Source organism: Hemitrygon akajei, chromosome 24 (assembly GCF_048418815.1).
Source record: "Hemitrygon akajei chromosome 24, sHemAka1.3, whole genome shotgun sequence".
NCBI lineage: Eukaryota > Metazoa > Chordata > Chondrichthyes > Myliobatiformes > Dasyatidae > Hemitrygon > Hemitrygon akajei.
This window is the reverse complement of record NC_133147.1, coordinates 21,445,395-21,460,502: the sequence shown is the minus strand read 5'-3', so window position 1 is coordinate 21,460,502 and position 15,108 is coordinate 21,445,395. Positions and strand designations below refer to the sequence as shown.

General features: G+C 46.8%; 1 protein-coding gene across 6 annotated transcripts in view; it reads right to left on the bottom strand.

The window, feature by feature from the left end:
• Nucleotides 1-7,859: 7,859 nt before the first annotated feature.
• Nucleotides 7,860-15,108, bottom strand: part of LOC140715944 (uncharacterized) — a 62,653-nt gene continuing 55,404 nt past the window's right edge. For all 6 annotated transcript variants that reach the window (XM_073028532.1, XM_073028528.1, XM_073028530.1 and 3 more), the window contains 3 exons: nucleotides 12,514-12,660; nucleotides 11,832-11,993; nucleotides 7,860-9,985 (listed from right to left, as the gene is read on the bottom strand). In XM_073028532.1, the coding sequence (XP_072884633.1) occupies nucleotides 9,635-9,985; nucleotides 11,832-11,993; nucleotides 12,514-12,660 (660 nt within the window). In that variant the 3' untranslated portion in view covers nucleotides 7,860-9,634. The remainder of the gene's footprint in view (nucleotides 9,986-11,831; nucleotides 11,994-12,513; nucleotides 12,661-15,108) is intronic.

The following is a 15,108-nucleotide window of genomic DNA, read 5'->3' as shown; positions in this document are numbered from 1 at the left end:
TGGGCATTCAACCAGTATGCAAAAGACAACAAACTGTGTAAATTAAAAAAGAAAGAATAAAATAAATAAATATCAAGAACATGAGATGAAGAATCCTTGAAAGTGAGTCAGTTGGTTGTGGGAATGTTTCAACGAAGGGCAAGTGAAGCTGAGTAAAGTTATCCCTTTTGGTTCAAGGGCCTGGTGGGCTGTATCTACTACCTTTTGTAGGATCTTCCATTCAACGGCATTGTTGTTTCCATATCTGGCCATGATGTGACAATCAATATACTCTCCACCACACATCTATAGACATTTGACAAAGTTTTAGATGCCATGATGAATCTTGAATGTCATGCATGATGATGGAGCTGGCTAAGCCTACAACTTTCTACATCCTCTTGTGATCCTTTGCGTTGGAGCCTCTACACCAGGCTGTGAAGCAACCAATCAAAATGCTCTCCACTGGTACGTCAACTGCTGACTGTAAGGAACCGCAGAGAAGTCTGGACAACAGCTCAGTTCATCACAAAACCATCTACAGACTCTGTCTAGTTTTCTCATTGCCTTGGTAAAGCAGAAAGCATAATCAAAGACCCCACCCATCCAGAACATTCCCTCTTCTCCCCCTTCCCAATGGAACTTACAAAAGCCTGAAAGCTCATACTATCAGGCTCAAGGGCAGTCTATCCCACTGTTATTAATCTATTGAATGGTCTCCTAGTATGATAAGATGGATTCTTGACCTCACAATCTAGTTTATCATGACTTTTTGCCTCATTGTTTACCTGCACTGTACTTTCTCTGTCGCTGTAATACTTTATTCTGCTTAATGTTATTGTTTTACCTTGTTCTACTCAATGCACTATGTAATTATCTGATCTGTATGAACACTATGAAAGACAAGCTTTTTACTGTACCTTTTACATGTGACAAAAATGAACTCAATCCAATTTCATTGTACATCTATGACTGGAGGATTTTAGTTATGGGGAGAGAATGGGCTAGCATTCCCTATAGTGAAGTGGGTTCAGAGGTCCATAAAATTTCACTGGACAACAAATTTTTTCACAAGTGTTTCTTCCTCATAATCTTTTTTTGTTTACTTGACCACTTGAAGCTGAACACATAATTTCAGACTACTTATATTGCATGGGAATTTGGAGAAACAAGAAGTTAACTTTTGAATATAATGTGTATAATTGCATAACAGTGTTGCTGCTTTGCAATAGTTCAACTAAGGTAAAATTGTTTTGTTGATTTTCATTTGTACTCAGTATCTGAGGCTTCTCGCTTAAGCATCCAACAATAACCTGACAGCATTGATGGATTCCAGTTGCTCTGATACCATTTCTCCACGACTGCAATGTCCTAGAGAAACCTTTCTCCATGCTTATCACTGACAGTACCAAGATTTGCAGCGAAGTCTAAATGCTTATGCAGAAAATGATTCTTTAGTGACTCATTGTGCTTCATAGTTTTGTATGCTTGAAGCATGTTGTCAACTAGCTGCACGTATGTAGTTTGGTGCTCTGTAGTTGCCAAGAAAATTTTCAACAACAGCCTAGAATGCTGTTGCCTGAATGCTGCTTCCTACACCCTTGCTGAGCTCGTCGACTTCATCAACTTTGCCTCCAACTTCCACCCTGCCCTCAAATTTACATGGTCCATTTCCAAAATCTCCCTCCCCTTTCTCAATCTCTGTCTAACTCTGGAGGCAGTTTATCTACTGATATCTTTTATAAACCCACTGATTCTCACAGCTACCTCTTCCCATCCTTTTACCTGTAAAATTTCATCACCTTCTCAGAGTCCCTCTGACACTGCCGCATCTGCTCTCAGGATGAGAATTTTCATTCCAGAACTATTGAGATGTCCTCCTTCTTCAAAGAAAGGGGCTTTCCTTCCTCCACCATCAACATTACCCTAATCTGCATCTCTTCCATTTCATACATGTCTGCCCTCACCCCATTCTCCCGCCACCTCACCAAAGATGGAGTTCCTCTTATCCTCAAATACTACCCCACTAGCCTCCATGTCCAGCAGATAATTCTTTGTAATTTCTGCCATCTCCAACATGATCCCACCACCAAACACCTTTCCCTCTTCCTTCCCCACCCACTTTCTGCTTTCTCCCTATGTGATTCCCCTGTCCATTCGTTCTTCCACACTGATCTCCCTCCTGGCACTTATCCTTGCAAATGGAACAAGTGCTACACCTGCCCCTTCACCTCCTCCCTCACGACCATTCAGGGCCTCAAACAGTCTTTCCAGGTGAGGTGACACTTTGCCTGTGAGTCTGTTGGGGTCATCTACTGTATCCGGTCCTCCCATTGTGGGCTCCTCTATATCGGAGTGACCCAACGTAGATTGGGAAACCACTTCGCCGAACTTCTATGTCCACCAGAAAAAGCAGGATCTCTCATTGGCCGCCATCCATTTTACTTCTACTTCCCATTTGCATTCCGACATGTCAGTCCACTGTCTCCTCTACCACCATGATGAAACCACACTCAGGTTGGAGGACCAACACTTGTATTCCATTTGAGTAGCCTCCAACCTGATGGCACGAACATCGATTTCTTGAACTTCCGGTAATTGCCCTCCACCCTCACCATTCCCCCATTCCATTTTTCCTCTCTCAGCTTATCTCCTTATCACCTCTGTCTGGTACTCCTATCGCTTCCCTTTCTTCCACGGTTTTCTGCCCTCTCCTATCAGCTTCCCCCTTCTCAGCCCTTCATCCCTTTCACCAATCAACTTCCCAGCTCTTTACTTCACCCCTCCCCCAGTTTCACCTACCAAAAAGAAAACTGAAATAATTGTTTTTTGGTGCCAAAAAAAAAAGAACAATCAAAAGTCAGTATTTACTTAGAATCCCTGTCATTCTGGACCACAAACCGAACCAGAAACCTTGGTGTTATGATGGACTCTGACTTAAATTTTAACTGCCAAATTAAGACAATTACAAAGTCTATTACCACCTTTAAAATATAGTGAGACTATTATCTCTGGAAGATCTAGAAAAACTTATCCGTGCATTTATTTTTAGTAGGCTTGGCTAGTCAAATGCTGTTTTCACAGGTCTCTGGCAAAAAAAGATCTGCTGCTAGATTTCTCACTGAGACCAAGAAGGTAGAACATATCATTTCAGTTCTCAGATCGCTACACTGGCTTCCTGTCCATCAGAGGATTGACCTTAAAATAGTACTACATTTAAAATGTTTAAAAACATTTGGTTTTTAAAGCACCGAATGTTCTAGGGTCAAAGTACATCTCCAGTCTCTTGCTGCATTCTGAACCTTCCCGAGCTTTCAAGTCATCTGTGGCTGGTCTACTTACTGTCCCGAGGGTCAAACTAAACATGGTGAAACAGCTTTTAGTTACTATGCTCCACATATCTGGAATAAGCTTCCAGAGGATCTGGTCTGCCCTAACTTTAAACTCGTTTAAATTGAGGCTTTTTTTTTTACACTGTAGCTTTTAATTAGAATCTTGTACTGTAACTTCCATTTGTCATACTTATTTTTGAGTGATTTTATTCTCTTATGTATTGTCCGAAATTTTATGTTTGATATTTATATCTTGTTGTATGTAAAGTACTTTGAAGCACAAGTATTTATTATCAGAGTACATACACGTCACCCATTCTTTTTTCTGTGGGCATACTTAGCAAATCTATAGATCAATAACTGTGAACAAGATCAATGAACAACAAACTGTGCAGATGCAAACATAAATAAATAGCGATAAATAATGAGTGCATAAAATAACAAGATAAAGAGTCCTTAAAGTGAGACTATCAGTTGTGGGAACACCAGAAATAGAATGGGTGTACTGTAGTTGTCCTCTTTGTGCCTGATGGTTGAGGGGTAGTAACTGTTCTTGAACCTGGTGGTGCAAGTACCTTCCACCTGATGGAAGCAGCAAGAAAAGAGCATGGCCTGGGTGGTGCGGATCTTTGGTGGTGGATGCTGCATTTCTACAGCAACGTTTCATGTAGATGTGCTCAAAGGTGGGAGGGTTTTACCCATGATGTACCAGTCAAAATCGACTACTGTTTGTAGGAATTTCTGCTAGAAGCATTGGTGTTTCCATACCAGACCATAATTCAAAGTACAAAGTTCAAAGTAAAATTTATTATCAAATTACGTATGTGTCACCACATACAACCCTAAGATCCTTTTTCTATGGCCATATTTTAAAATCCCTGTTCTGGTTGTCAAAGCGAGCATAGAAGGCATTGAGCTCAACTGGAAGCGAAGCTCTGCAGTTCCCTGTATCACAAGATTTAACTTTGCTGGAGGTTATGCAATCACACTCTGCCACAGCTGTTGAGCATCCCTCGTTGATTCAAGCCTAGTCCAGATCTCCACTTTGCCTGAGAGATGGCTTTCCAGAGATTATACCTGCACCTGTTGTAGCATTCTTGATTTCCAGTCTTGAATGCCTCTTATCTAGCTATCAGCCAGTTCTGGGTTTCATTGTTCATCCAGAGTTTCTGATTGGGAGGAAACCCTGGATGATTTTATGGGGGCACACTCCTCGTTATTCCCAATTTCCCTCGGGATCAATAAAGAATGTCTGTCTGTTGGCTGCTTTAATAAAGTCTGCAACGACCCTGGTGTAGTCATTCAGGTCCTCAGATAAGTTCTTGAACGTGGCCCAGTCCGGTGATTCAAAGCAATCCTGTTACCGTTTCTCAACCTCCCGTGACCACCTCTTAATGGTTTTGATCTCTGAAGCCTGGCTCTTCAGGCTCTGTCTGGATGCAGGTAGTATGAGTGCAGCCAAATGATCCAACTTGCCAAAGTGACCCCAAGCCAGACTACTGTCCTTCAGAAAATTCTTCTCCCCAGCTCTCCAGAACCTTCTCTCACATCATACAATCCCAATTGACTGACACAACAGTCCTAAGTTGGAAACATGGCTCCTTATCTTTAGCCGAAGCTAAAACATTCTGTCCAGCAAGAGACACTGCTTTTACAGAAGTTAGCTACAAGTGGGGTCTACAAGTGAGGAAATCTAGGATCCAATTGCACTAGGGAGTATTGAGGCCCAGTTTACTGATTATTTTTGAGGGGAGGAACATATTAAGTGCTGAGCTGTAATTGATGAAGTGCATCCTCCCCTCCCCCATTTTCTTGCTCTAACTTCTCATCTTGTTTTCCAGTCCTGCTGAAGGGTCTCGGCCCGAAACATCGACTGTTGGCTCTTTCCCATAGATGCTGCCTAGCCTGTTGAGTCCCTCCAACATCGTGTGTGCGTGTTGCTTTGAGTATCCAGCATCTGTAGATTTACTCGTCCTTGAATGCCTTCCGTGCAATTATCTCCAGTCCCACTAGATGTTCTTTGAATTGCCTGTCATTGATGACCTGTTTGATTTGTGGACCAACAAAAATGCCTTCCTTAACTTTGGCATCAGTTATTTGGGGAAACGTCTGTCTCAAATATCAAAATCCTTCATGGAAATTTATAGTCTTTCTAAAGCCTGCCCTGCCATGCTGCATCTGCCCTGCTGAACATACCCAGGCATGCCTGGTCAAGATAAAATACTTTTCAGCTTACATTAAGGGCAAAATTTTAATTGACTTAAATTTTGAATTGAAATAAATACAGGCAATTTTTTAAAGAAATAGTGTGTGATAGGGAAAATTCATGGTAATTTTCATGATCAACAGCCCAAAATCAATAAGATACACCCAAAAGTATTCAGGAAGCAAAATCTTTGCTGTCCAGTGTTATTTATTTATTTAGTTTACTTAAAAATACAGCCTGGAACAGGCCTTTACATCCATCAAGCCGCAATGCCCAGCAACTCACCGATTAGTCCCAGCCTAATCGCAGGACTATTTGCAAAGACTTATTAACCTACCGACAGGGACTGTGTTGGACTATGAGAGGAAACCAAAGCAACCAGAGGAAACTCACACACTCACAGGAAGGAACATACAAACTTTCGTACAGAGAATTGAACTCTGAACTCCGATGCCCCAAGCTGTAATTAGCATTGTGCTAACCACTATGCTACCATCCCATCATTAGATAGGATAGAGAATCAAAATCTCTTCACCTCAGTAAGTCATCAAAACATGAGTATTTAGGTCTAAGGGAGAGAAAGGAGATTTAAAGGAAGATTTGTTTTCTTCAAACGTGGATATCTGGGACGTGCTGCCTCAGAAGAGGCGGTGGAATCAGTGATAGTTACAATGTATTTACACTGACAGTTAATTAAGCAAATCTTCAATTGATGTGGTCCTAAGGAAGACAAATGGGATTACAAAACAGGTAAAAAGGCTGGTGTGAACGTGGTGTGTGTGTGGCTTTCTCTAGGTGACTCTCACTATGTGTGCATCTCTCTCTAGGTGACTCTCATTAGGGTGTATATCTCTCTAGGTTTGTGTGTGTGTGTGTGTCTGTATCTCTATCTTGGTAACTCACTGTGTATGTGTGTATTTCTCTCTGGATGTCTCTCTTGGTGTCTTGTGGGTACTCTATTTTTGTGTATGTATCTCTCTCTCTCTAGATGTCTCTCAGTGTGTGTGTCTCCATCTCTCACTGTCTGAATCTGTTTTTCTGTGTCTCTTACTGTGAGCGTATCTCTGTCTCATCTATCATTCTGTGTCAAAGTGTGTGTGTGTGTGCCTCTGTCCCTCATTGTGTGTGTCTCTCTCTCTGTCTCACTGCCTGTACCTCTGTGTCTCTTACAATGTGTCTGTCTCTCACTGTATGTATGTATGTGTGTGTTTGTCTTTCGCTGTCTGTCACTGTGTATGTACCTTCCTCGATAGACGTGGCCCTAACACGGGCAGATGGGATTATAATAGCTGGGGAGAAAGGTTGGCATGACTATGCTGGGCTGAAAGGTCCTTGGGATTCTGGGATGGCTGGGAAACCCTCCACATCCTTAACACATTTGACCACAGGACTTTTACAACTTGTCCATGCTGCAGACATGACCTCGCACTCTCAGGAAATGTTCCCTTTATTCGAACCATTCCTTCCTCTGCCTCTCTGATGAAGAGTCAGGAGCTGAAACCATTGACCCCCGATTCTCTTGATGCACATCTCCTGTCTTGGGCAGTATTTGCAGTGTTTTCTGTCTTTATCTCTGCATCTTTGCTGTTTCCCTGTATCACCTCCCCCACACCTTCCTGTTTCTAAATGGATGTGTATGTGTATGCCCCCTCTCTCTCTCTTATTGCCCCTTCTGTCACTCTTCCCAATCTGCTGCCTCCTCCCTCACTCTCCCAGTTCTCCTCTCTTCCATCTGCTCCCATTCTCTTTGTCCCCCTTCCCACCCTTTCTTCATCTCTCTTCCCTGTAACTCACTCTTCCCTCTCTGTGCCTCCCCCTCTCTCTCTCTTCCCTCTCCCTAACCCCTCTGTTCCTCTCTCTGTCTCTTCCCCTCCCTCACACTTTCCTCTCTATCCCTCCCTCCCTCTACCACACTCTCTTCCCTCTCACACATTCTCTGTCCACCCTTCCCTCCCTTTCTGCATCTGACCTCTCTGTTCCTCCCTCTTTATCCTCTACCTCTGCCACACTTTTTCCCACTATCTCTGTACTTCCTTCCTTCTCTCTTTCCTACCCTCTGACCCGCTTTATCTCTCCCCTCTACCCTCACCTATCCCTCTGACTCTATCTCTCTCCTTCCTTTCACACTCTCCTGTCTCCCCTGCTCCTCTACGTCCATCACCCTATCTCCCTATCTCTCTGTCCCTCCCTCTCTGTCTCTACTTCTCCCCTCCCTGTAACTCTCTCCTCTGTCCCTCTCCCTGCTTGCTCTACCTGTGCCCCCCTCTCTCACCCTTTCTCTGCCACTGCCGCAGACACCTGATTAACTCATATATTGCATTGTTACAGTGACAGACTCCACCTCAGAGAGTAGTTAATATTTATTTTAAATTTCGCATACAGGAATGTAAACTTGCAAGACATTGCATCACAATTGCAATCTGTGACCACAATTCTTCAAAAGGCACAGGAAAGCGGAGCTCAGCACAAACACAGACATACATGTTTGCAAAATGGACTGGTCTGAAGCAGCGAAACCATCGGTGAGGTTCCTATGGTAGGAACTGTGTCGAGAGGTGGATGGCTGAGACCTCATGGCTGGAGCCCTCGACCGAGATAAGTGGCAAGGATGGGAAGGGATTGTTGGTGTAACACTCTGCCTCACTGGAATCACAAAGTCACACCCCTGAAAGCCAGTTCCCTGCCCCTCACTGCCTCTAATCTCATTCGCTCTCACTCTGTCACTTTCGTGTGTCTCCCTCACTCTGTGTATGTTCATTCTCTTTCTCTTCACTCTGTGTGTGTGTGTGTGTGTGTCTTTCTTTCTTTCTATAATTCACTGTGTTCAATTCATGTCTCTCTCTCACTGTCTTTTTCCTCAGAGTGTGTGTGTGTGTGCATCTACCAGTGTCAGACCATATGTCTCACAATGTGTGTCTCTCTCTCGTCATCTCAGTGCGACCTGGAGGAAACCCAAAGGAAACTCACGTGGTCACGAGGAAAATTTATAAACTCCTCAGAGGCAGCGGCGGGAATTGAACCCAGGCCACCTTGTACTGTGTAGCGCATTGTGCTAACCACTACGCCAACATACTGCCCTATCTCACTGTGTATCTCCCTCTATGTGTCTACTGTGTCTGCTTCTCTCTTTCTCTCTAGCTCTCTCACTGTATGTGATTGTCTTCCTGTGTCTCACCGTACAGGGTACACTTCTCCCTGTGTCTGTCATTGTGTATGTGTGTGTGTCTCTATCTCTCTCTGTGCGTGCGTCTGCTCCTGTTCACTGGTCACCTCCCCTCATTTGTGGTGTTTCCTTCTCGTTGTGAGATTCACAAGGAAATGCTGCAGATAAGTAGTGGTGGTGTGGGGGTGGGACCTGTTAGAGAACTATTCGACCTTCTTCCTAATGTGCGAGGCAGCACCATGGGAAGGGTGCGGAGAGGATTGCTCTCACCCAGAGGGATTAAAATAGTGAAATGATGAGAGCTCTAGCTGGTCAACAGGTTAAAGCAGGAGCTGAGGGTTGAAGGTGCACGAAGAGAGGTGAAGGGCAGGGAGAGAGGTGAAGGGCAGGGAGAGAGGTGAAGGGGTGGGGAGAGGGCTGAAGGTGCATGGTGATGGGTGAAGGGAGGAGGAGGGGGTGAAGGGGCGTGGAAAGGGATGAAGGACTGGGGAGAGGGGCGAAGGGGCTGGGGAGGGTGAAGGGGCAAGGAGAGAGGCGAAGGGGTGGAAAGAAAGGCAAATGGGTGGGGAGAGGACTGAAAGGATGGGGAGAAGGGTGAATGGGGTGGCGAGTGAGGCTAAGATGGCAAGGAAAGGTGAAGGGCAGGGCAAGAGTTTAATGGGATCGGAAGAGGAGTACGGCAAGGGGCTAAAGGGCAGGATGAGCGGTGAAGGCGCATCAGTAGGTGAGAGGCTGGAGCAGGGACAAAGGGTTCATGGGCAGGGAGGTGTGGGGAGGATGTTGAGAGGTGGGGCAAGGGGCTAGGGATCAAATAGAGATGTTAAGGAGCCACAGAGAGGGTGGTGGTGATGAGTGGGTCTCAAGCAGGGCACATTTAGCAGGGGAGAAACCCTAATCACAGCTTGCTGACCCACACCCCCGAGGTCACACATCCCCGGGCCAGCCCTGACTTGTCTACTTCCCCCTGTGGTGGGCAGCAGGACGTCCCTTCTTCCCTTGGCCCATCCACTGGAGCTCCTGCCGCACCTGTTCCTGGACCTGCTGGGATAACTTCCAGCAGATGTGCAGCCATCTGAGTGACCCGGAGGGACACCCGTGACCGAAGGTACAGAGCGTGCTGTTGCCACTGTGGGAGGTGGGTGTCGGTGAGGGGTTCTGGGATAGGCCATGCTCTTCTTCAACCTCCTCAGAGCCAGAGGTGTGGCGGCTGGGGCCAGTCCTCCTCGGTCTGGGTCTGCGTCTGATGCCTTGTACGTCAATCTTCACCCCGGCATGGTCATCTGACAGGAACGGTGTGGCCAGAGGCTACGGGGAAGAGAGAGAGTTAGTGAGTGAGGGGTGTGGCCAGAGAGAGAGAGAAAGAGGAATGTGTAGGAGAAGGTGCAGTGAGAGAGGGAGTGTGAGTGGGGGAGAGAAGGAGAAGGGGTTGAGAGTGAGGGAGAGTGGGAAAGGGTTTGGCATGATTGGGGAAGAGAGAGGGAAGTGAGTGATTGTTATAGTCATGGAGTCATAGAAAAGTACAGCACGGAATCAGGCCTTTCTAGTGTGTGCTATACCATTTAAGCTGCCTACTCCCATCGACCTGCACCCAGACCACAGTCATCCATACCCTTACCATCCATGTACCTATCCAAACCTCACTTAAACCTTGCAATCAAGCTCGCACGCACCATTTGTACTGGCAGCTCATTCCATACTCTCACGATCCTCTGAGTGAAGAAGTTTCCCCTCATGTTCCCCTTAAACTTTTCACCTTTTACCCTTAACCCATGACCTCAGTGCTTGCATTCACCCTATCTATAGCCCTCATAATTTTGGATAGCTCCATCAAATTAGGATGGTGGTGAATATTTATACACCAGAGTGGTGAGAGCTCCACCTATTCGACAGATTAAGCAGCAGGCTGAGGGATGAGAGGCAGAGAGAGAGGTGAAGGATCGGAGATGGGTGAAGTTGTGGGGAAAAGCGTGAAGGGTCATGAAGCGTGAAGGATCAGGGAGAGGGGTGAAGGTGTGGGGAAAAGGGTGAAGGGTCATGAAGCGTGAAGGATCAGGGAGAGGGGTGAAGGATCAAGGCGAGGAATGAAGGGATGGGGAGAGGGGTGGAGCAGGAAGAGGGGTGAAGGGATAGGGAGAGGGGTGAAAGGGCAGGGAGAGGAGTGAAGGAGCAAGGAGAGTGGTGAAGGGTTGGGAAGAGGGCCAAAATAGAAGGGAGAGGGTGAAGGAACAGGGAGAGTGCTGAAGGGATAGGGAGAGGGTTGGTCAGAGAGAGGGGTGAAGAGATGGGGAGTTAGCTAAAGGCACAGGGAGTGGGGTGAAGGGGAGAGGAGTGAACTAGCAGCGAGAGAAGGGGCAGGGAGAGGTGTAGTTGGGGACAGAGGAGTAAAGGGGCATGAAGAGGGGTGAAAGGTTAGGGAGAGGGGCGAAGAACACTATCAAATCTCCTCTCAACTTTCTACGTTCCAAGGAATGAAGATTGTGGGAGAGACAGGAAGGAAAAGAATGATTGCAGGAGAGATAGAATATGAGAATGATTTAAGGAGGGGGCGATGAGTGATTGTAGGAGACAGGAAGGTTGAGAGTGACTGGGGGAGTGATAGAATGTGGGAGTGATTGGGGAGAGGGGGGTGAGTGATTGTGGAAGAAAGGGAGAGAAAGAGGTGTGAGAGGGCAGAGGTAGAGTGGGTGAATGACTGGGAGAGAGGGGGGATGTTACTTATTTGAGAGAGAGGGTGCCCTCTGTCTCTCGCTCTTTACATGTCCCCCACATCTCTCTGCCCCTCTCGCTCTCTCAGTACCCCTCTCTGGGTCACACTGTGTCTCTCTCTCTTCCCGTCAAATGCCTTTCTCTCTCTCTCCTTCTCTCTCCCTTTTTTTCTCCCTCCATCTCTCTCTGCCCCTCTATTTCTTTCACTATGTTTATGTACCCCCACGCTGTCACTGCCCTTTCTCTCCCTGTCTCTCTGATCCTCCTCTCCCTCCATTTCTGTCCCTCTCCCCCTCTCTGCCCCCAGTCTCTTCCTGTTAGTTCCCTCTCTGACCCTCTCCTCTTGGATTCCCTTTCTCCCTCCTGCTCTCGGTCTCTCTCCCTTCTCTCCCATCCCACCAGCTCCCCCCTCCCCCACCAACCACACACCCTCTCTAGTACTCACCACCCGATGAACATCGCCCCCTGTTACTGGCCTGTCCCGGGGGCACCAGCGGTGAGCCCAGTTGTTGCAGGGGGTGCAGTTGGAACTCTTGAGCAGGTCAAGGGCCTGCAGAGTGACATTAATCAGCTTCGAAACTGGCTCCTGCCATGCACAGTTTACGTTCTGCAAAGAGAGGGGAGGGGGCAGAGAGACCAGACAGGGATCAGTCACAGGGAGAAAGCTCAATCCCAAGACAGTGTGCAGTCCCAGAGAGGGGTCAGAGTGGTAACTCCCAGCACCTGCCACATACATCCCTCCTTCTGCATCAAGAGGGGACACAGAGCACAGAGTCCTTGGGGGGGGGGGGGTTGGTCACTCCTGGCACTAACTATGTACACCCTCATTCTGTGGAGAACTCAGAGGGGTCAGTGTGCAGAGAGCAGGTTCGGTCCCAGCAAGAGGGGTCAGAGGGTCAGTCTCAGGGCGTGGGGTCAGAGATCCAGTCCCAGAGAGGGGGATCAGCCCCAGCAAGGGGTTGGTCTCACCACAGGGTTGGTCACGTTGAAAGGTCAATCCCAGGGACGGGTCAGTGCCGGGCAGAGAGGTCGTCTCCACCGAGAGGTCAATCCCACTGAGCAGGTCCGGCTCACCAGGATCGTCGGGTGGTCTAACGGGCACTGGCACGACGAGAGGGGCTGGTTACCTTTTCCGTCAAATTCAGATCGTTCAGTCCTTTCAGTATCCAGTCGATCATCCTCCGGTTCGACTGCCCCTTCCAGAGGTTCTCCCTCAGGGCTTGCCAGTCTCCCTTGAGCAGGGCCAGTACTGTGTAGGCACAGGCTGTGGCATTCTGGGAGACAGAGGCAGAGAGACAAGAAGAGACGGGGTCGAATTTAGAGTGTTAATGTGCAGTTCTGGGTTGTGCCAACCAAGATTTCTCACCCCATTTGCCCACATTCAGCCATATCCTTCTAAACCTGTTCTCTCCATGTACCTATCGAACATTGAAAGGCCGAGGTCAGGGTTTCCCAACCTTTTTTATGCCATGGACCCCTACTATTAACCAAGGGGTCTACACAGAGTGGATGTGGAGAGGATGCTTCCTATAGTGCGGGAGTCAAAGACCATAGGGCACAGCCTCAGAATAGAACGACATCCTTTAAGAATGGAGATGAAGAGGAATTTCTTTAGCCGGAGGGCAGTGAATCTATAGAATTCATTGCCATAGATGGCTGTGGAGGCCAAGTCACTGGGTATATTTAAGGCAGAGGGTGATAGGTTCTTGATTAACCAGAGTATCAAAGATTACAGGGAGAAGGCAGGAGAATGGGGTTGAGAGGGATAATAAATCAGCCATGATGGAATGGCAGAGCAGACTCGATGGGACAAATAGCCTAATTCTGCTTTTGTGTCTTATGGTCTTATATCTTACCTGTCCTAGTATCTTGTATGTGTTGTTACTCTACCTGCCTTCTGAGAAGCATAGAGCATTACGAGAGGTATAGATCTTTTCTCTCAACACTGTATATTACACACAGATGGGTGTCTAGAACAGATTATCAAGACTAGTGGTGGAAGTATATACAATCAAGGCATTTAAGATGCTGTTAGACAGACATAAGGTTATATAAGGAATGAGCCCTTCCAACCAGTGAGCACATCTACATGAAACACTCCATCATCAGAGCTCCCCACCACCCAGGGCATGCTCTATTTTCACTGCTGCCTTCAGGTTAGAAGGTACAGGTGCCTCAGAACTCTCACCACCAGGTTCAAGAACAGCTACTACCCCTCAACCGTCAGGCTCTTGAATGAAACGAAATAACTACATTCACTTGCTCCATCATTGAAATGTTCCAACAGTTAGTGATCTCACTTTCAGGGAATCTATCTCATGAACTCGCTATTTATTGCTATTTATTTATATTTGCACAATTTGTCATCTTCTGGTTGATGTTTCACTGATCCCAATATAGTTACTGTTCTGTAGATTTGCTGAGTATGCCCATAGGAAAATGAACCTCAGGGTTGTTTATGGTGACGTCTATTGATAATAAAATTTACTTTGCGCTTTGATATGGACCACGTATCTTGCAAGCAGAACAAGTGCTACATATGCCCCTACACCTGCCTCCTCACCGCCATTCAGGGACCCATACTGTCCATCCCAATGGCCATCTATTTCAATCTGACTTCCCATTCTCATTCTAACGTGTCAGTCCATGATGGTCAGTGCCCATTGTTCCCTTTACTGCCATGATGAGGCCAAACTCAGCTTGGAGGAGCAACACCTCATATTCCATCTGGGTAGCCTCCAACCAGATGGCGTGGACATTGATTTCTTCAACTTCCAGTAATCTCTCCCCCATTCCTTCCTCTCTCTTTTCCTATTACCCCATTCTAGCTCTCCCTTAACCATTTCTCTTCTCTTCACCATCCATTACCTCCCTCTGGTGACCTTCCATCTTCCCTTTCTTCTACGGTGCTCCTCTTCGTGTACTCTCTTTATACAGAGAGTGGGTGATATCTGGAACTCACTGAGAGCGGAGGTATTGGAATTAAGAGACCAGAGGCAACAAACATTCAGAAAAACATAAATTCATATGGCACAGAAGCAGGCCCTTTAGCCCAACATGCCCATGCTAGCCCAAGCTAGTCACATTTGCCTTCATTGAGCCCATTTAACCTTCACTAACCACGTACACATAGCCCGTAAGACATAGGAGCAGAATTAAGCCATGCAGCCCATCGAGTCTGCTCCACCATACCATCATAGCTGATTTATCAATCCTCTCAACCCTATTCCCCTGCCTTCCCCCCCCCCCCCCCCCCATAACCTGTTATGCCCTGGCTAATCAAGAACATATCAACCTCCTCTTTAAATATATCAAGTGAATGTCTTTTAAACATTGTAACCATACCTGCCTCTATCAGCAGTTTTGGCAGCTCTTTCTAGTTAACCACCAAACCCTGTGTGAAGAAGCTGCCCCTCGGTCCCCCTTCAAATTACTCCCCTTATTCCCCTAGTTCTTGATTTCCCCAGCCCTGGGGGTCAAAACTCTCTGCATTCACTGCCTCAGTGTCCAAGTTGAGTTTATTATCAGAGGCACAAGTCCTTGTGTGTGTACAAGTGCAGCTAAAAAACTTACTTGCATCAGCATCACGTTCGCTACATTCTCGGGTGCACCGAGATGACAGGCTTGAGGGGAGCACCAACACAGCAGCTGTTTAGAAGGGCCAGAGTCGCCTCTACTTCCTGAGGAGACTGAGGTCCTTTGGAGTATGCAGACCTCCCCTT